Source organism: Dermacentor andersoni, chromosome 6 (assembly GCF_023375885.2).
Source record: "Dermacentor andersoni chromosome 6, qqDerAnde1_hic_scaffold, whole genome shotgun sequence".
Lineage (NCBI taxonomy): Eukaryota > Metazoa > Arthropoda > Arachnida > Ixodida > Ixodidae > Dermacentor > Dermacentor andersoni.
Window position 1 is genome coordinate 53,354,039 of NC_092819.1, and position 20,718 is coordinate 53,374,756.

General features: G+C 51.4%; 1 protein-coding gene across 2 annotated transcripts in view; it reads right to left on the reverse strand.

Moving 5' to 3' along the window:
• The window catches only part of LOC126522886 (uncharacterized), a 380,337-nt gene that overhangs the window by 67,228 nt on the left and 292,391 nt on the right, over window positions 1–20,718 (reverse strand). Inside the window, exon 1 of one of the 2 annotated variants that reach the window (XM_050171728.3) lies at window positions 6,677–8,052. The exons of the other annotated variant lie outside the window; for it this stretch is intronic. Coding sequence (XP_050027685.2) covers window positions 6,677–6,852 — 176 coding nt within the window. The 5' untranslated portion in view covers window positions 6,853–8,052. Of the gene's footprint in view, window positions 1–6,676; window positions 8,053–20,718 lie in introns of those variants that run through there. 2 annotated transcript variants of the gene reach the window in all.

Consider the following 20,718-nt stretch of genomic DNA (forward strand, 5'->3'; position numbering starts at 1 on the left):
GACAGACAGACAGACAGACAGACAGACAGACAGACAGACAGACAGACAGACAGACAGACAGACAGACAGACAGACAGACAGACAGACAGACAGACAGACAGACAGACAGACAGACAGACAGACAGACAGACAGACAGACAGACAGACAGACAGACAGACAGACAGACAGACAGACAGACAGACAGACAGACAGACAGACAGACAGACAGACAGACAGACAGACAGACAGACAGACAGACAGACAGACAGACAGACAGACAGACAGACAGACACAGACAGACAGACAGACAGACAGACAGACAGACACAGACAGACAGACAGACAGACAGACAGACAGACAGATCGATCTGTTGCATGGACACCAAGAAACACAAACACGGATGAGGTCGAACGGCAACGAAATTTCACTTGTTAAGATGGTACAAATGGCTAGCATATGCTATATTTGTGCTAAGGGAAAATACGTGCTAAGGAAAGATACTTTCGAGTGAAGTACTGGAACGTTTTGAGAAATGCGATGTCGGTTCTTTCGCTATGCACCAGTGCCCGGAATACGGCGGTCAGTCCATTAATTGCTAAAGCTACGATTATGTTTGCAGATGCGGTGCGCTATTCCTGCTCTGGTAAATGAAGGCATGGTTGGCCGGAATGCATAGAAACAAGAACGACGCAGGAGCTCAGCATCTCAATGACGTGCCGACTGCAAGATCTTGGACAAATATTCGTTGCGTTACAGTTAAAAAAAAAAGAAAAGAAGGTCATCCACGGCTGGGCTAATTAACGCCGCCGTAAGCAACAGCGACACCCCCACCCACCGAAATACACTCTACAGCGAAGACATGTTGATGTCGCATTCGGCGCTAATCGTGCCCGTCGCGCTATCAATCCGCTACAGAAAACCCTCCACGCCATTTGCGTTCTCCTTGCTCCGCGCAATTTCGCGCAACTACCAACATGCCGCTTTCGAACATGACGCAAAAGGGCACGACCCTTGTGCTTCGCTTTGGGTAGAGAAACAGCATCGCAGATCATTTTGTTTCCAGCCGTAATCGCGCAAGTTTATTCCTCACCATGGAAGAGCAGGTCAACACGTAACAAAATAACCAAATTAACAAACACACGCAAATTTTAATCGCATTTGTATGTCGTCACTTGAACAGCGCAGCGTAAACGCTGTTCTTCGTTTATGAAGGGTCGTTGCTACAGGTCGTCAAAGTGATTTCATCGCTTTCTTTTTTTAAATCTCGGCTGTCGAAGCTAAGCTGGCCGTCAGAAAACTTGGTGCAGGAAGTTTTCCAGCGTCTCACGCATAGCGCAGGGCACTAGAGGGTCTTTATACAGATGATCATAACTGACAGGTCCACAGCAGCAGCTCGTCATCGCGTTTCTCGTCCCCTACGGCACAAGGTGGATCTCCTATACCCTCAGTGCGCTTCATTGGCCGCGCGCGCCTTGAGAGTACCGCGCCCACGGAGGAAGCTGCAGATGTCAGCCTTTCTCTCTCTCTCTCTACCTTGCGGAGCTAATCTCAGGGGAAAAAACTATTAGCCGGGCCACGCGGGCAGCATACGTACGCGACGAAGGCGATCAGGACCAGAGAGACACACAGGCACCACACCCGGCCAGAAATGCCGTCCGTCTGGTCCACCCTCCGCCCATGGGCCCTGCGCGCCGCCCCAGCGGCCAATGGTGTCCCGACCCACGACGACCGAGACGTCGCCTGCTATTCGAGTGCAATCGTCCGGCAACAATACACCGCGCTGAAAGGTTCTGCTGCGCTGCAACGACATCCATGGCGGATGTTTCAAAAGACTTCGCCCGGTCTCTTCCTGGTGCGCATGCGTATACGCGTAAGCTACGCTCGTGTGCGTCTCGCGCTTCGGAGACGGGTCTATAATACAGGAGCGAGACCCTCCCGAGGGGGGGAGGGGGGGGAGCGAAGTGATGCCTCGCGGTGGGATAAACGGGCGAGACATTTTCGGCGGCTTTGACGGGGTGCTCTTTTTTGTCTAAGCGGATAAAGAAAGAGTGCAGAGGAGGCCACGTAGCCGTTGCCCGTCGGCCGATAGTCACGCCTGGCTTATCCGCCGTCGGGCGACGCTCAGAAAAAAAAGGATCGAGCTGTCGTACTCTATTCGCCAGTTCCGTGCAGCATAGCCGAAGCTATGCTCTCTCCCACCATCCCCGTGAAGGACGTAGCTGTGTCGCGTCAGTCAATCAGAGAAGAGAGCCAGAGCAAGGGTTCACCTACTGTACGCCTGCGGTCATCCTCCGCGCGATGCCGACTTCAAGGAGGGATAAGTGGAGCTTCACGGAGGGATAAGTGGAGCACAATAGGCGAGTCGCCCTGTACCATCCTTTCAGAACGCGCAAGCGGCTCTCATCGTTACTGATTGGCTGACATAAAAAACCCTGTGTTCACCTCGATGCACGGAGCCGATGAGGTGTAGCGAAAGACAAGAGCGGACGAGTTTATAGGTTTAAATACCCGTCTATACGCAATAAACCTTCGGATGATACTAAACGCTCGTGGCGTGTTCTCTACCTACGTCTTCGTCTGAATTCAGCACTAAATGTTCGACACGAATCGATACTAACTTGTACCAGTTTAACCTCCTTATTAAGTTTACGAGAGCGTATACTTTCTGCATGCAAGAACCCCGGCGCGACTGGTCGGAAGTCACGTGCTGGCCAATCGAAATCGCCAAACAGGCGCGACAGGAAAGGCGTTGGCTAGTCGCGAACGTGCGATCTTTGCTAATGGATTTCGGCAACGAAGACGCCTGCATTTGCCGACCTTACCGAGAATTTGCACAGGTGTTAGCTTTGATAACGGCCTGGCACGCTATGCTGCAAGCGCTGGGTGAAAACTACATGATGCACACAGCAATCGCGCAAACACGCAAAACGCTCGTACGCCCCACAGATGCGCGCGTGCATGCTAAAGGTATTTGCTTTGCATCCCTATATAGGCATGTCCCGTTTAAACACGAGTTATACGACACTCTATAGACAGTACGCGATTAAAAGTGTGCGGCCGTAAGTCTGCAAGGTGTGAATGATAGACCGTCCACTGAATATATAGATATATATCCAGCAAGTTGCGGAGACTTACATCACGAAGATGCGGCGGCGCTGTTGTCCCTTTCAGTGAACGCAAAATAAATTTTCGAACCAGCGTAGATCAGCTCCGAAGACAAGATTAATGCTCTTAGGCAAGCTGTCAAAAGTTGCCCGCGGTCACGACTTCAGTTCAAGGGGCGAGAAGCGAAAGAAGCGGAGTGGCGATGCATTCCCTCCTTTGGTGTTTTTGCCAGACGGGAAGGCGGCGGTACGGATTAGAGAGAGCGCACGCGCGTGCACTTGTATACTCTACAGTTGAGATCAGTGCGAAGAAGGCCACGTGTGTAGAGCGTAGCTAGAACAGACGGTAGAACACGTGGTTAACACGTTAGAACACGTAGAACACGTTAACCGACTCGGTTGTCAAAAACGGGAAGGAAATTAAACACGCAGTCGAGGGCAGCAGAAATAGAGAACGCGGTGTGACGAGATCGGAAAATTTGCGGAGTCGACTTACTTAAGTTAGTAGTAGTAGTAGTAGTAGTAGTAGTAGTAGTAGTAGTAGTAGTAGTAGTAGTAGTAGTAGTAGTAGTACTGGTTGAGGTGGTGACAATGATGATGAGGACGACGACGACGACAACCACCGCCACTAGAGGGCTGCAGGCTCGCGAACTCGTCTCCCGATTGGCTCTCGCAGGCTTCAGGGCTACTCCAGTGTTGTACGGTTTTGAGTGAGACCGCGTACGTATATGCGGATCAGCCAGACCGTAGCATGGCGGGGAGGGAGGGAGAGGAGGAGGCAGTGCGCATGCGCTTCAAGCGCGCTCTGGGCAGCCGGTATAGCAGCATCGACCTCAAGCGTTTTCGCTTAACAGCCGCAGCGACGATTATTAGCCGCGCCGGCAGGCCGCTCCGGCAGCCTGTACACAACAGGCGCCGAGATGCTAATGAATTCTCGAGGCGTCCCGCGCAGCGGCTGGGAGCGTTCGGCGCGAGCCCGCGTTCATAGAATATGCACTCGTTGTCTCCGAGAGAGGCACAGCCCTTTTGTGTGCCCGAGAGACGAGGTGAGTTTGCTGATGCGCGGTCTTTGCATTGGCACGGTGTTGGCGCGTATGCGCTGCTTCATTAGCGCGTGCTGGGGTATTCGCTTGCACGAGCCGGGCGCGCACGTAATGGTCGGCCGTGGCCTCGCGAAGGCGCGCAGAGCCAGGCAGCGGCTTCAACGGAGTCCGAGAAAAAAAGAAAAAAAAAAAACCTCTTTGCGACCCGAACGTCCACAGCGTTTAGTAAACTGACGGCTTCGCGAAGCACTTAATTTTTTTGCGACCCCTTCGCACCGCACGAGTGAATGTCACGCAAAGCTGCTTCCGAGCCTCGAGTCGTGGGATAATGCTGGTGTTTCTGAGAGGAATGTTTGTTGGACGGGTTCGGGTGCTCGGGAGGGTCGTGTGCACGTATAGTCAATGACGACTGTACAATGGGCAATGCATGGGATGAGCATGACTAACTTAGTTGCACTGATGACTGTACGATGGGCGATGTATACGGTCAGAATGGCTACATGTTTTCAAGGAAGGCTGCACTGACGTAATATTCATCGCGAACTTCACCGTTTCTCTCTTTTCTCTTTCTTGACGGCTCTCAAAAACGCACGAGGGGACATAGTCAAACACAGAGCACGCTACGGTGAACAAGCAAGAAAGACGGCTCCAACAATGATTTAGCAAGGTTATATAACACCGTTGGAAGGATATGTTTCAGTTTCATTCTGCCATTCCTGACTACATGCACGCAACTATGACAGACAACAACATCAAGTCGTTGACACGAACCTGAAGCGAGCGAGTCGAATCAAAAGAGTAGCCTACTCAGTCTCAAGTGAAAGAATGCGTCTCGCAACTGCCACTACAGCGCCGCATGTGATGTCATAGTGATGTCAAATAAGTGATGTCTAAAACACTGTCAAACGTCAAACACTGTCAAAGACGTCTTTGCCGCTCCCAAATAGCTTCCGGCGCATGCAGTTAGCAAAAGAATAGCCTTCGAGATCTGTTTCTATTGTTCAGATAGAGCCGTTGCTTGGGGGCACGGATTTGGACTTCACCTATAATGAAGGCACGACGCTAGACAAATGAAGACAAATAAAGAAACTCTAACATGTACACGAAAACACAGACGCCAGCGCTTCGCTTAAACGCTACCGTAGCCTTCCTTGCTAGCTTCCCGATCCGAATCCAATTACCATTTTCGCTCGAGACCACACCTTAGCACGAACGGCAGCTGCTCATTACAGCTGCTCACCGCAGAAGCACCTGCCGCAAGAAAAAGAAGTTTATGTAGCCAAGTGACACAGTTCCGTCGTGCGAAGGAGGGCACGGCAATAAATATAGCGCCAGTCATTCGTGTGACTCAAAGCGCGGAACAGTCGTCGAAACAGTGTAACTATAGCGCGGCTGTTAGAAAGAAACAGAAAGAAATAAAGCTAGGAAAAAGGGCGCACTGCAGAGGGTCAAGTAGGGTGGAGCCGTGTATCGCTCTTCTAAAACAGAAAAAAAAGTAACAAAGAAAGGCTAATATCTCATTTCAACCTGGGTGTTCGGTTCATCAACATTCCTAACTCACTCCTGCAATGTAAACCGCGGGAGCACGTGTAAGCGCCGGGCTAGACATGAATGACCTCGCCGCCACTGCGCCAATTAATTTTGCGAATAAGACAGGACCGATATAGAGAATTCACAACCTGCGAGCAAGAGCACGCCGTCCCTCGCAAAAACAATGCACGATATTCAATTTCATCTCTACAAAAAGTCCACTGAAGGCAACAAAAATAGAGTGTCGGGCCAGCTGGTTCATAATGAACAACTTGCGTGCACAACTGAACGAAGCCAGCCACACGTACAGTCAACCACAAAATTTTAGGGAACACGAAATCTGAGAAAAATAAAGAAAGCCGAATATCTGAGCAGCCTCACAATGCAGCCCAGTATTCGCTTTTGCAGCCTCTACCAGTACATGTGAACAAGATTGTACTGTTCAGTTTTGCTGACTATACTGTTAAAGGCTGCTCGGAAATTGAACTGCTTGTCTCCCTTTCTCTCTATATCCCCCTTCCACTTTGTTTCTCTTTTTATCCCCCTTTACCCTTCCCCCTGCGCAGGGTAGCCAACCGGAACTACCTCTGGTTAACCTCCCTGCCTTTCTCTGCATCATTTTCTCTCGGAAATTGAACGTTTTCTGGGATCCTGTGGTCCATGAACTTTTGTGGTTGACTGTACGTACAGTGCTTACCAGTGAAGGCAGCAAAAAGTGCCAGTAGAAACACAACAGAATTTCTATGCTGACTTACGTAAGAGTTGTTTTCCCACCTGTTTTTCGCTCCCTGTGACTGCAAGCCCCCTCTTGCAATAAAGCCATGCACGATGTTCAATTGAGTTTCAACAGATCGAGGTCAACGGAAACGCAACTGAATGTCAACAGTAACGCGACGCAATTTCCATAGCGATCTTGTAAAGGGCCCGCGGATGCCCCGCGGCCGGAAGTGTCTCGGCGTGCAGAGAGCGAGTGACCACGGAGCGTCGTGAAAGACATGCGCGCATGCGCACATACTCACGTCGCCTGCTGCATGCGCACTGTGGTAGTCGTCTTCCGGCCGTACAATTCCCGGTACTGCTTGTACTGGTCGCCGTACACCCAGCACACTTTCCACCACTGGCGACACACCAAAACCTTGCTGGCCGGGACAGTACCGGCGATTGTCGTCTGCCGACCCATGACCGTCGTCGACATGGCGTCTCTCGGTCGGCACGTCGCACGCAGCCTTGTCGAAGCAACCGTATGTATATTAGCGCGCTGAACTCGAGGAAACGTAACACGAGCACACACGAAGATAACAATTATACCTGGACGGTCAGAACGGAGAAGACGGCGGTCAGAAGGGAAGACGGTGTCAGAACAGAGAAGTATACACTGTTTTCAGAGGACGAAGTAGTAATCCTTCTCCGGGAGGTGAAGTTCATGTGACGCGAACGAAGAGCAATCGGCGGCAGTGGTCACGGTGCACGCCTCGGCGGGAGAACGCGAAACACGGGTGTTGCCGATCATCGCCGAGCAAACAGCAATTGATGCGAGAAAAAAGAATTAAAAAGAATTGCAACAAAGGGGGAGACGGTGAAAGCAACAGTGCTGTCACGATGAAACTCCGAAGCGGTAACAAGTGAACTGGACACACGATGCAGGGCGCGGTAATCCGATACGACCGGACAAACACTCCGAAACAGCTGATGCGGCAGTCGATACACCGAGACGGCACGCCTCAACCTGGGCTGCTTCGCTTTCCTCCGGGGGTTCCCCACTCTTCGTTCTCTCTCTCGCTCTCGTAAATCAAGGGACGTGAAAGGCGCGTCGTTGTCGCTGTTCCACGTCCAACGCCGCCGTCGTCGCCTTGTTCGAAGCAGTCTGTCCCTTTGACATCCCGACCGAGTTGTCCGAAAGACGTCGCGACAAAGACACCGGCCACATGCCGCCGCCGCCGACACTCGACGACTTCTTCGTCGCCTCGAAGCAGGAGACACGCGAACGCGCACTTGACGCGGCGAGTCGCGCCGCAAGCACTCAGTTCCTCGGGCGGCCAAGCGCGCGCGCACGCAAGTAGCCGCGACGGCACAATGGTCGAGGCGCTCCCTCTCCCACGCTCACGCATACACGCACACACAGAGCAGAAGCCAAGCGCTACGACCGCCGCCGCTGCCGCCGGCTCGGCCGGCCGAAGTCGTCGAGGGACCGGAGGAGATTGCCTCCGAAAGCCGCCGGCAGCACCGCCGCCAAAGCCAAGCTCAAACGCGAGGCAGAGGAAAGGCAGGCGGGCGGGCCGGGCAGGGCGAGGCGGCGGCGGTGGGGGGGAAACGGGAGGAGGGCAGCCTTCTAATTACAGGGGCCACTTGTTCGCCCCAGCCGAGCCAGAGCCGCCGTAGGAAACCTGCTCGCACCGGCGGCGGCGGCAGCAGCCGTGCAAGCAGCGTGCGGCACACCTGTCAAACGCGCGAGCGCCGCGGAGGCGCGGCGGTGGCAGAGGCGAGGGAGAGGGGGAAACAAGCCCCGAAGGGGGGGGGGGGGGATAGGAAGGGAGAGACAACCAAAGTCATCGAGAAAGAGAGAACGCACGTTCTCTTCCCCGCCCCTTCTGAGACTGCTGCTCGCTGCTGCTGACGCCGACCAGGCCGACACGGCGTTCGTCGTCCTTCACGAGGGCCCCTGCTCCATCCCTCCCCCGGATGATGGACTTCCATTATTACACGACGCCGAAGCGGGCGCGGGGGGCTACTCGCGAAAAAGCGCGCGCGAGCCCGCACCCCGCATCACATCGCCATCGCCGCCGCGCGACCACTGCATGCTTCCTCTCCACCGGCGAATTGGGACCTTCGCGAAGAACAAGGAGGCACGCTGACAGTACACGGAGAGGGACCGCCAGAGCACGCGTGGATCGAAGTGTGTACGGCGGCTGTCTGTCTGCGAAGATCCCATCTTCCCTGCGGTTCACGATCAGTGAGGAAAGAACTCCGAGGGACCGAGATTGTCTCTCCACCCTTTGGCCATTCGCGGCGTCGATGGAAGCGATGACACGGCCCCTGGGCGTGATGGGATAAACGATAAATCAGGCTCATCTTCTTTCTTCTCGTGAGGCGTGGACACGTCGCTTCCTGGAAGTGTACCGTTCGTCCGTGCCTCCGTCAGGCGGCACGGACGTGCCTCCGTCAGTCTTTCTTTTTGTTTTTTTTTCTGGCGCCACAACAGCCGCTAAAGGGAAACGTGCGCGTCCTGCCGACCTGCCACGAGAACACGTGCAGGCCCCGGAACTGATGGGCAGCTGAGAATAAGCCCAGTCAAGTATATTACAGTGCCAAAGGACGGTTCGATTAATTTCACCGCCGGTCAGTCATCAAGCACCCTTGTAACGTTAATCAAGATGCCACAATGTTATAGTCATCCTAATTGTCTTCGCAAAGCGTCGCCTGTGAACGCGCTCGAACCACAGCGAACACAAACTTATTCCTGCGTACAGTGTGTCCGTAAAGCCATTGTGCACTTCTGACCGGTCACGGGAAATGAACGAAACAAGGTGGAAGTGTGAAATATGCACCAAATAAAAGGAAAACTCTCCAAGTTGGTCTTGCTTAGGTGTAATTGTCGAGCACACGCAAGCACAGATTTTTTTTAGGGCTCCTTAGGTAGCTCTCAGACTCGTCACTTAGCGATAGCCTATACCACAACGGCTTTTGCCCAACAAACTGCCGGCATATCCTTCAACTGCTTAACCCACCGATTAATGTTATTCCTATATGCGGTGTCGCTTCGTTGTACACGCGACGATATTCACGTGGCACTTTGGTCACGGATTCGAATCTAGCGAGTCACAGAACACACTGAACTTTCCTGTGTGTATACCGTCCACATCTCGACTGCATGGCGTGGACGTAGGTTGATGCGCAGCTGCGCTGTTTGTGGTGCTGCGTCATCACCTGTCTGCGCACATCCTTGCAGATCATACTATACGGAAACTTGGAGAGTTTTCCTTTTATTTGGTGAAGCTTTTACATTTCTATCTTGTTCTGCTGATTTCCTGTGGCCGGTCCATGACATTACGGACACACTGTATTTGCGGCGTCGGTAGCGTCGGTTTCTATGAGCAATAACCACGCTGTTCATTAAACACCGTCGAAATCCGTGGCATGGTATTGATTTAGAAACAGTGCACAGCACATTTCGTCCGGGATATTATACAATGCGACCGCCCCGCAGTGATGAAAGATGGAAGCACCGACGGCACACAGCAAACACGCGGTAAATACGTTCCATGTGCGATTGCCACAAAATCCTTGTACCGGCATGGTTTCAGCTGAAGTCAGCCTCAGTTGTTTCAACGAGCTCTGCCTTGTTTTGTTTAAAGACACTGAGACAGCGTGGCCCAGTAAGGTTGATCGATGTCCGGTACCTCACCGAGCATGCGCGGTCAGTTGATTATTAGAGCCGCGTTTACTTTCTCCTTCTCGTTCGTACTTGCTTTCTTTCACGTAGTACAGGGTTGCCAACGAGCCGCATAGTCTCGTTAACACACCCGGCTTTCGCTTCCTATGTCTTTCTCTAAAGCATCCAAAAATTCCAGCTGATCCTTCAACGCCGCTACGGGGCTGTTGTACGTATATACAGACCGCTCGAGCGGACACCATGAACAGAAGGTTTGTCCTTTCCATAGTGTACCCTACTAAAATTACTAGAGGAAATTTTGGCTCTGTGATCCCTCATTTGTCATGGGCAGAACACTGATTTGTCTAATCTCCGATGCTTGCGGCTTCAGGCGTTCTTGCGGAGTTAACGGATACGCTTTATGGGCCTGTTGTTAGTTTAATTTCAAAGTATTCATTTTTTAAGCACATGAAAACAACAAGGCTCTGCGTACATGCATAGCTATTGAGAAGTGACGCATTGATCATGCAATAGTTTATTGAATAAAATCCATTTGCAAAGTGATAAACTCATTGCAATTGAGCCGCAAGGCCAAAGAATAGGTTAATCTATTCACCGTATTCTATTCACCATGCTTGCATCACCCGTAGACCCCTACCGCTAGGCTTATCTCTATAGTAACGTCTGTATATACGAAACTCCATACGGCCTTCTCCGTGACCTCTGCGGTCGCATGGAAACGTGCGCCGTCGGGATCTCGGAGGCCACGGTCTTTTCCTTCGCGTCCCCTCTTCCCGCGGTCACATTTCCTTCTACAAGTTGTCAGACAAAATACGCCCCATTCGTCTATACGCCCGTCCAGAGCAGTGGGAGATTTCCTTACCGGCCATCCGATTTCTTCGAGGAAAAGCCCCTCCGCGCGGCCTCCATCTTCCCACGCATATTTTTTCCTCCGTTTCCATTCAAAAGAAGGGAGAGGCTACACGCGTGGTCCCTGCGCGGAGTGCTTAATTTCTTCGAGCCATTCTTTGTTGTTGTTTTTTTTCTCTTCGCAGGTCGAATAGACGCGCACGCTCTACTATACGTGCACGCACGACCACGGTTCGCTGTATACACCGAAGCGTGCAGATCCGCGCGCGAAGAAGGATGTGTACGCGTGACGCGAGGGCAACAAGGCGCGCGCCTTTCTTCGCGCGGCGTATATCCCGGAAGAAGCGGCCTTATACTGCAGACAAATTGCACGGAGTACGCGTACGTATACGCACACGAGCAACGGGCACAGATGCGGATGCTTTCGTAAACCAAACGAGTGCGCTCGCTCTCTCTGCAAGCCGCTCGACTATCATTTCTCAGGGCTGCCGTGCATGCACAGCGGAGAACGTATAGTACATGCCTCGCGTTGCACTTGCGCTGAGTCATCTGTATACGGTGACCGGAGCCGCGTCTCCTCGCGAGAGTTGCCGGATAGACGCGTTTTCCTCCGACGATCGGTCACGTCCGCGCTGAATCAACCGGTTCGTGCGAGATCACCGAAGTAAGCAATACAAGGTTATTTAGACAACGAACACGTAGTTTGCCAAAGTGATTGACGAAAAAGGCAAACTATAGCATAAGAATAAAAATGGGCTGGGGTGCGTTTGGCAGGCATTCTCAGATTATGAACAACGGGTTGCCATTATCCCTCAAGAGAAAAGTGTATAACAGCTGTGTCATACCAGTACTCACCTACGGGGCAGAAACCTGGAGGCTTACGAAAAGGGTTCTACTTAAATTGAGGACGACACGAGATATGGAAAGAAGAATGGTGGGTGTAACGTTAACGGGATAAGAAGAGAGCAGATCGGGTGAGGGAACAAACTCGAGTGAATGACATCTTAGTTGAAATCAAGAACAATAAATGGGCATGGGCAGGGCACGTAATGAGGAGGGAAGATAACCGATGGTCAGTAAGGGTTACGGACTGGACTCCAACAGAAGGGAAGCGTAGCAGGGGGCGGCAGAAAGTTAGGTGGGTGGATGAGATTAAGAAGTTTGCCGGGGCAACATGGCCACAATTAGCACATGACCGGGGTAGTTGGAGAAGTATTGGAGAGGCCTTTGCCCTGCAGTGGGCGTAGCCACGCTGATGATGACAGCCTCAGCGGCAGCAAGACGGTCCGTATTTGCAGGCTCGGTTAGGCTACGTTTGGCTAGCAAGAAAACAAGCTCGAACTACAGTATTCCGGCATATATACGTTTTAACATCACCTAAGGTCAAGTATCTCCAGTAACGAGTCTGCGCACGAAGTCTAATGAGGTTTACAAACGCTATAGGCCATGTTCTTTAACTCGTACGGCCTCTCTTGAAAGATGCATAGGACAGTTACACTGCTTTTTACAGAGCGGTGTTTCGCACACCGAAGAAGGGCCCATGTCGCAAGTCGACCATACGAAGAGCGGCGCCAGTACAACCATTCAACACCACGGGCTCTCAGAACGGTCCTCGCTACTTCTTCCATTATTAATACATTTCCTCTTCAACTCATATGCTACTCCCCCCCCCCCCCCCCCCACTCTCTTCTCAATCCAGCCCCTCCCGACTGTTCGCCTCGGACAACGCAACGCTGAGCCTCGCGAGCCAAACAGTTGTAGAATAGCAACAATAAGAAAGAAAGAAAGAAAGAAAGAAAGAAAGAAAGAAAGAAAGAAAGAAAGAAAGAAAGCCTTGCACATTGCCATCAGGTCAAAGAAGAAAACGGCCGCGCACTAAATCGATTTGCGCTCTAACGAGGAGCACGAGGAAATGCGGAGAGCGGGTTTCTTCTGGGCCTCCCGTCGCTTTGTGCGCCCGTATACCCCCGCGTGTGTTGCGCGCACGCGCGTACATACGTACGCGAAACGCGGCGTGCCTGTAGCACCGTCCTTCCAGGAAGAAACTGGGACGTGTGTGTGTGTGTGTGTGCGTGTTTACCCTTGGAACGCAGCTTGCAACACACAAGTGCATGCAACGAGGGGGGGTTGGCGTGCGCATGTTGCTGGAAAAAAAGGAGGGGGGCGGATGGGGGAATAGCCGAGGAAGCCCGCATCTCTAACGGAGAGACCTGTTTTCACTGCGGGCGGCGGCAGGGATGCTGGAACGACGTAAATCACAACGCTCGTTTACAAGCTCGAAAGAGAGCGGCAAGAGCGTGCTCGGTGGGCATGTATAGCCGGAGAGTATAGGACACGCCCGAACGACACGGATTAACGGTAAAGAAGAGGAGGAAGAAGAAGTAGCGGGTACGTATGCCGTGCCACGGTCACTGTGTAGAAGGAAGAGCGCAGACACTCGGCACATACCGCACTCGATCTGTCAAGTCTATACAGGCACCCCGCGAATCTATAATCACCATAACCTATATAAGCTAAGGACGGAGTGACTCGAAAGAATTTGTCGACGCAAACGTAGGTGTCCTTCTTTGTTCTTAAATGAGAGGAGCTCTGTCAAAGCCGGATACCAATCGTCGTCGACTAGCCCTTCCCCCACCCCACTCTCTTTTTTTAAACGGGCGTCGCCAAACAGTCTCGAAGGAATGCGAAGAGAATTTGCTGCGAGATACCGAGAGATGCCTGCAGGGCGGTTGTTCGGAGTATGGTACACTTTATCAAAGACTCCGCATAATAGGATAACCAGAAGGAGTGAGATTACAAACAATACTGCCGATGACAAGCATTACTTAGCTGGCCGCGATTGTTCTTACGCTCGCGAAGTTAACTTGAAAGCGCATAATTTCGAGTTCTTCCCCTAAAAGAAACGGCGCTCGTTATCTGGCTGTCGAACATCGATTTCTTTCCTTCGGATTCTGAGCATGCTCCACAATTCTAGTCATCATAGCATTGAAAAAAAAAGAACAACACAGAGGAGAATTAAGCACTTAGGGCTTAAGATCGAGTAAATACGGCATTTACAAACGCTCCTGCCCGCTCTATACCTATACAACTAAGTGAACACGCGAGTGTTGCCTTACTTGCGCACGCTGCAAGCGAAGCACCAGGGAGAGACTGTGCGATCGCCGAGAGGCAGGAGAAGCCGTAAGCTCATTGCCGCGGCATCGTCCGCGCATTATTTATGTGGGCGCACACGCGAGCAGCAAACGCCCAGGCTTCCCGCTACAGGCTGATGCATGGTCGTGTATATATATAGAAAGGAACACTGCAGCCACGGGCTGGCAGCTGCCGGGATACCTATAGCAAGGGTTACACGAGCATGCGGCTAAGCGTGTGGCACGGCCCTATAACGCAGCGCGCCAGCTCGAATGCACCGAGTCGCCGGTAAATGTAGCAGACGATCTCTGACAAACTTCTGCGTTGTTCCGCGAACATGGGCTGTGCGAATGCGCGAACGGTTTTCTAACTGCGCCCACACAAAGCGCAGTGTTAAGCGAGAGGCCACATGTACGCAAAGAAAGAAAAGAATGACATATCGTGCGGCTAGTTGCACCAACAAGGCATCCAACAAAAATTTCCGACAAGCTTCCCGTAAGATGCCCGATAGGGCCCCAACAGGCAATCGACAATCTTCCATCAGACTTCCGACAAGTTTGATCAAGCTGTCACCAAGTTCTATCAAATTTCCAACATGCGCCACCAGACTATACTAGGTTATATCAGGTCTCCAACGAGCTCCATCAGGTGTCCTATATAGCCACAGGAGTGATGTTTCCGGCCGCCACAAGACGGATCTGACTGTTTTTTTTCATACGCACGAGTTTTGGAGAGACACGCGGCTCGATATGGCGTCCGATCTGGTGTACAGACTTGTGTGCCACAGCCGCCTATGCAAGAAGCTTCCAACAAGTTCCATTTCCGAAATGATCGCTGAGACATTAATTTTTTAGACAATAATGCGCGCCAAGTAGGGTATAGCGAGTCATCTGGATGCCGTTTCCTGGTTGCATGCGTGAAGAAATGCGAAGCGTACGAAGAAAATTGGTCGTACATATCTCTTGAATATCGCTGTCGGCTCTTTCATCTATATAGGAGTTGAGCTTGTACATAAAGCTGAGACGTGCGTTTCTTTCTTTCTTTCTTTCTTTCAACACTCTCACTGCAAAGCGACCACGCGGAAGCCGGCGAACGCGACTGACATTCGTGCATGCCGAAGCCGGAGTATACTGCCTCGCTCCGAAATATTCATTCGCGTTTCTATAGCGATTATATGCCGGGGCGCCTTCAATAGCCTGTCGCCTATTTCTAGAGCGCAACGACACGTTCTCGGCGCCGAAAACGCGCGGTCCCATAGAACCCCTCCTCACTGGGTGTGCGGGTGGGGGGGGGGGGGAAAGAAACCACCCGGCTCCGCGCGCGGTCAACCGTGGCGCGGTGTGAAAAATACGGTGCTGGCGCGGCGGCGACAACAGGCCGCGACTTTCACTGCGAGAAGCCGTTGGACACGGGTCGTTTACGCGCCCGACCGGCGTGCGCTGGGAAGACACCCACGAAACCCAATCGACAGGCCGCTTCGACCGCGACCGACGCCGTTGCGCGTGGTCGCCGTTGCGCGTGGTCACCGCACCGCACGGCGTTGTATATACGTACGACAATGACGCCGCATGCGAACAAATGCGTAAATGCGAAATCGCGCGTCTGATCTGCACAGTTATGCTACCTACACGTGAAATATACATATGTTGGCGTGTTAACAGTCTCCTGTACAGCGCGATTCTTTTCGTATAACAACACACTCGACGCAAAATAGTAAATACGCAACGCAGCCGTCTCCGGAGATTAGATTAGATTAGATTAATAGATAGATAGATAGATAGATAGATAGATAGATAGATAGATAGATAGATAGATAGATAGATAGATAGATAGATAGATAGATAGATAGATAGATAGATAGATAGATAGATAGATAGATAGATAGATAGATAGATCAAGGACAGGAACGGTAGAGAGGTGAACTAGACGAGCGTCCGGTTCGCTACCCTACACTGGGCTGTCCCTGAACTATGTCTCTGTATAAAGCTAATATATTGACCGTGCATGTAACGTTGGCATGCCTGCACTCTTACTTACGCAAACGTTTCATCTAAGGGCTTTATTAGGAGCCACGTGAAGACATCACCGCGCTGTCAGAACGACTTCCTGTAATTTGCAGATGCGCAAGGTGATAGTAATTACGTTTCGATCTCAGAACTTACGCAAGTACACGGTCCGAGCAGTCCTTGCGTATACGTTGCCTTCGGAAGTTCCGCACGAAAGAGTTCCGGTGTTCAGATGGAACTTGTACGTCGAATAACTTTCCTTCACGGGGGGCGTATGTGCCACGCCTAGTCAGCATCCCTTCCCTAAACATTGCCATGGCTGGTTCACAGTACATACACACAGTAGAGGATATACTCGGGCTGTTGTGGACGGTGTGCTTCGGGTGGAAGCAAAACAGCGCGGAGAAGGAAACGGCAAAAGAATGGCAGGACTCTCAAAGAGGCGCGTGGGCGTGAACGCGGGAGAGTTCGCCAAAGCAGCTAACGACAGTTCTTGGCAGGAGAGAAATCACACGGTTACGCTGTGCGCAGAGCTGTGAGCGGAGCGGCCCCGGAGCGATCCAGATGTCTATACAGTTTGCCGCGCCCGCTTCCTGGTTCCAGACACACGCTCTCACGTCGGGCCGTACCACTGATGAGACCGAAGAAAAGAAAAGAAAGAACAGCGAAAATGCCGCTGTCAGCGACCAGCCCTCGAGAAAAGAAGAGCGTTCAAACAGAGAACAAAGCTATCTGTGACGACGCGAGACTCTTGACGCTCCCTTCTGCGCACTATAGTGTTCCGGCTGTGATCACACTACTGCAAACAGCAGTCTCCGGGTATCGTCTGCTCAAACACTGCAAACGAAACAACCACCCTGTCCGTCTGTCTGCGCCGTCTGTAGACAGGGGCGCGGGGCCAGAAGCGAAGCTCGACCTGCGCGGCCGGCGGCCGAGCCAAGACAAGCCAGCGTGTGCCTATGTATACACAGACGTATATGCGTGTGTCCACAATGCGTGCATATAAAGTTGCCGCCGGCATTGTGATTGAGACCTCGCCTAAGTATCGCCCCCGCGGTCGCCGGACGTCTCCTTTTATGGCGGAGCAAGCGTGCGCGTTTCACCTGTCCTCCCGAAGACATCACGACCTCGGGACCCGAGAGGTCGCGCATGAGTGTGTATCATCTGGGAAACGGCACGCCTTCTAACAATGGGCCCCTTTCGAGAACGACAGCGACAGTGGGGTCACGACTATTGCTGTGAATATTCGTGGGAGACCTCCCCGCATGACCGCTGATCGAACAGAGCCGAAGCTTTGAAAAGCAATGAACGCGGTTTTTCTATCTATCCATCTATCCGTCTGTCCGTCTATCCGTCTGTCCATCTATCCGTCTATCCGTCTGTTTGTCCATCCGTCTGTCCGTCTTTATTCAAATTAAAGAAATTATATTTGAAATGCAGGAAAAAGCTAGGCTTGCCTGAAGAGCACAATGACATAGACATATATGTAGTGCTGCTTTGTGGAAGAAGTTCGATGCAGCAATCGTACTACTTCAAATGCTGTAATATAAAAAAAACGCGTGTCGACTACATCAACCATAGCCGTACTCTTGCATGTTATGCAAGTCCCACATTTCTTGCAGCTACGTAATAAACGTTTGATAAACATTTGCTCGCATGCGTTGCACGGGCAAATGCTCATCAACATAGACTGCCACATAGCGTGGGATCTGCCAACTTCTAACACGGTGAAGTGAAACATAATTATCTCAAGTTACACTCATTCACATTGTTATATCCTTTATATTCTCTTTTGCGTCCCTTTATGTTACTCATACCTGTTCTTGTATCACACTTGTATAATAATTACGACTGAATTGTATTACTAAGTGCTTTTTTTTTTCCCTGGTCACCACGGCTGTCTTGTCATGTAAACGGGGGCCTGAACTTTCGTCAAGTGAACTAGTTTTCACTCTTTCTTCAGCCCTCCCTCCATTTCATTATGCAAAAATAAACTTGATCGCATGTATATTAAATGAATGTGCAGTCAACCACAAAAGTTTACGGACCACGGGATCTCGGAAAACGCTCAATTTCCGAGCAGCCAGTAGCAGTAGTCAGTAAAACCGAACATCACAATGTTGTTCGCATATACTGGTAGAGGCGGTAAATGCGAATACTGGGCTGCGTTGTGAGACTGTGCAGATATTCCGCTTTTTTTCGCAGGTTCCGTGTTCCGTAAAATTTTGTGGCCGAGTGTACTCACCGTGGGTGTCCTATCTGCGTTGCGAGGTACGCATATGTCGAACTTCCAATAAATCACGCGAAAGTAATTACGCAAGCGGGCTTCCGCGCTGAGCTCGAGATCACTCTACCTGCGGTTCCATCAGCACCACGAGAAAATGGCCCGCGGAAGGCTTCAAACGCTCGCTGTTCGCGTTATAACTTATACGTACGTTAGAAAACGTATGCATTTGCTACCATGCTGTAATTGTTATCACAGTTATAATAGCAAGAAGAAGAAGACGACGATGATTGTGGTGATGATGATTATGTACTGCTGCACGGGGTCTCCGCAGCGTGCTTTGTATTTATTGCCACAGCGCAGCATTTATCGTCTCTTTAATTTCGACCTTTTTTTTTTCTTAATGAGAAAAGCGCGCGCAATAATTTAAGGCTTATCCGCGGGGGCCTACGCCCGTTGGCGTAGATTGCTCTTCCACGACCGCTGTTTTAGTACTACTCGTGCTCTTTCCGACATAGAAGGAATGCAAAAGGTGATACGGCGCTTGCAGGATGGTTGCACCTTGAGTCCGTTACCGCCAGTTCCTTTTTTTTTCAATATCTTTCTCAAGGATCTCTTCTCCTTTATTGTTTGCGGAATCGAAGTACCACGGGCTCCTCGAAGACCTGCTTTCTGTGCTCGCTATTAGTGACGTACACAATCAGGAACGCGAGTTTGTGTCATCTCCACTCATCACGTATAAATGCAATGAAAGTAAAGCTACCTGACATCTGATCAAACAGGCTTCTACGCGAACGCCCTTGGTAAGTTTCGTTCTGCCTTTTATTTAATTATATAGTGATTTCCTCACTCGCCAAGTGCGCCTTTCCTGCTCAGCGCGAGGTCGCGGGTTCGACTTGCGACCGCGGCGGCCGCATTCCGATGGAGGCGGAATACAGGAACGCTCCTATCTAGTTCGATTTAGGTGTAGCTATAAAGACCCCAAGTGGGTCAACGTTAATCTGGAGCAAGCCAATTAGGGCTCTCCCATAACCCCAGTTTTGCTCTTTTTGGTACGCTTGAACTCCGCGAATCAATCAGTTAATGATCAGTCGAGTAATCAATCAAGCGTCTTTCGCTAGTCTTCAAGTTCTCCTATTTTTCATCGTCTTTCCCTCTTTCCCCAGAGTAAGTATACGGCAGCACACAACTGCGCGCAGTGCAGTGAACGATATATGGGTTTCGGGTTTCGTCAACCATTGAGGTGTAGGAGAAGCACCAGTGTCTCCAAAGGAAAGGGATGTCTGGTAATAATCTATCCATTGCCCTTCCATTCAGCCGACGTCACGCAGAGAACGATTATCGCCGGGTGTTTGATGAGCGCGCTCCCGATTGGCTTACGCGAGGTCTAAAGCCTTCACCGCAATGTGGAGAGCTCGTGAGGTGAAGTTAGTCTTCTCCCGAATGTGCTTGCCTTTGAGCACAGAGCTGATAATTGGGTAAGGTGGTAAAGCAATACGTTTTTTTGTGAAATGTCTATTGTCATATCAATCAATCAATCAATCAATCAATCAATCAATCAATCAATCAATCAATCAATCAATCAATCATATTTGTCATATATAACAGATCTACGGTACCTTAAGATGCAAGATATCGAATACGCTGCTTACGGAAAATAAGTCCCATAAGCCACTGCTACAATTATTGCATAAGGAGGTCGTGCACACTTTCATTACCATAGGTGCACTCAAAACGTGCACGCTGTCTGTATTACAAACCAAGTATGGCTCGTACTCTCGAAAGTCTGCTTTGGCCGCAGGAATAATCCGCGCAAATGAGAGTATCACACGCGACGCGACCATACAGCCGCCTCTTCTATATACGCATGTATAACCCTGGCGTGGCTTGCAGCGTTCCAAGTCGAATAACGAATACGGAGGATCGCGTAATCACGCGGCCACCACGCCCCGATTATCAATGGGCAATTATTTCCGCGGGCACTGCACCTCGCTCTCATGCGAACCGGCGCACAGAGACACACAATCACGCCCGACAGCAAGGAGAGCATCCATGTGCACGGCGCCCCGCGCTTGCATCATCGGAGCGGTCCGTGCCTCTAGCGTATACAGATGCGCCCGTGCAGGCGGGCCCGTGCTATTACACATGTCGTAATGAGCACGTGCGAACGAAACGACAAGCAGGGAGAGACAGATGCGAACATCGTCAGGGCCTAACAAGAAATACAAGACGCCCGTCGAACAACGCCTGCCACGCAACCTCCCACCAGGGGGCGCGCGCGCCGAAGGCACCGATCTCTGCGGAAACTGCCTTGGCCCGTGCGGAAGGCGAAGCGAGCAAGCAAGCGGCGTCTGTGAGAAACACTTGTTATTCAGCGGGGATTACCCGGCTGTGTGCACGGACAGCTGCCGGGGAGGGAGAGAGAGAGAGAGAGAGAGAGAGAGAGAGAGAGAGGTCGGC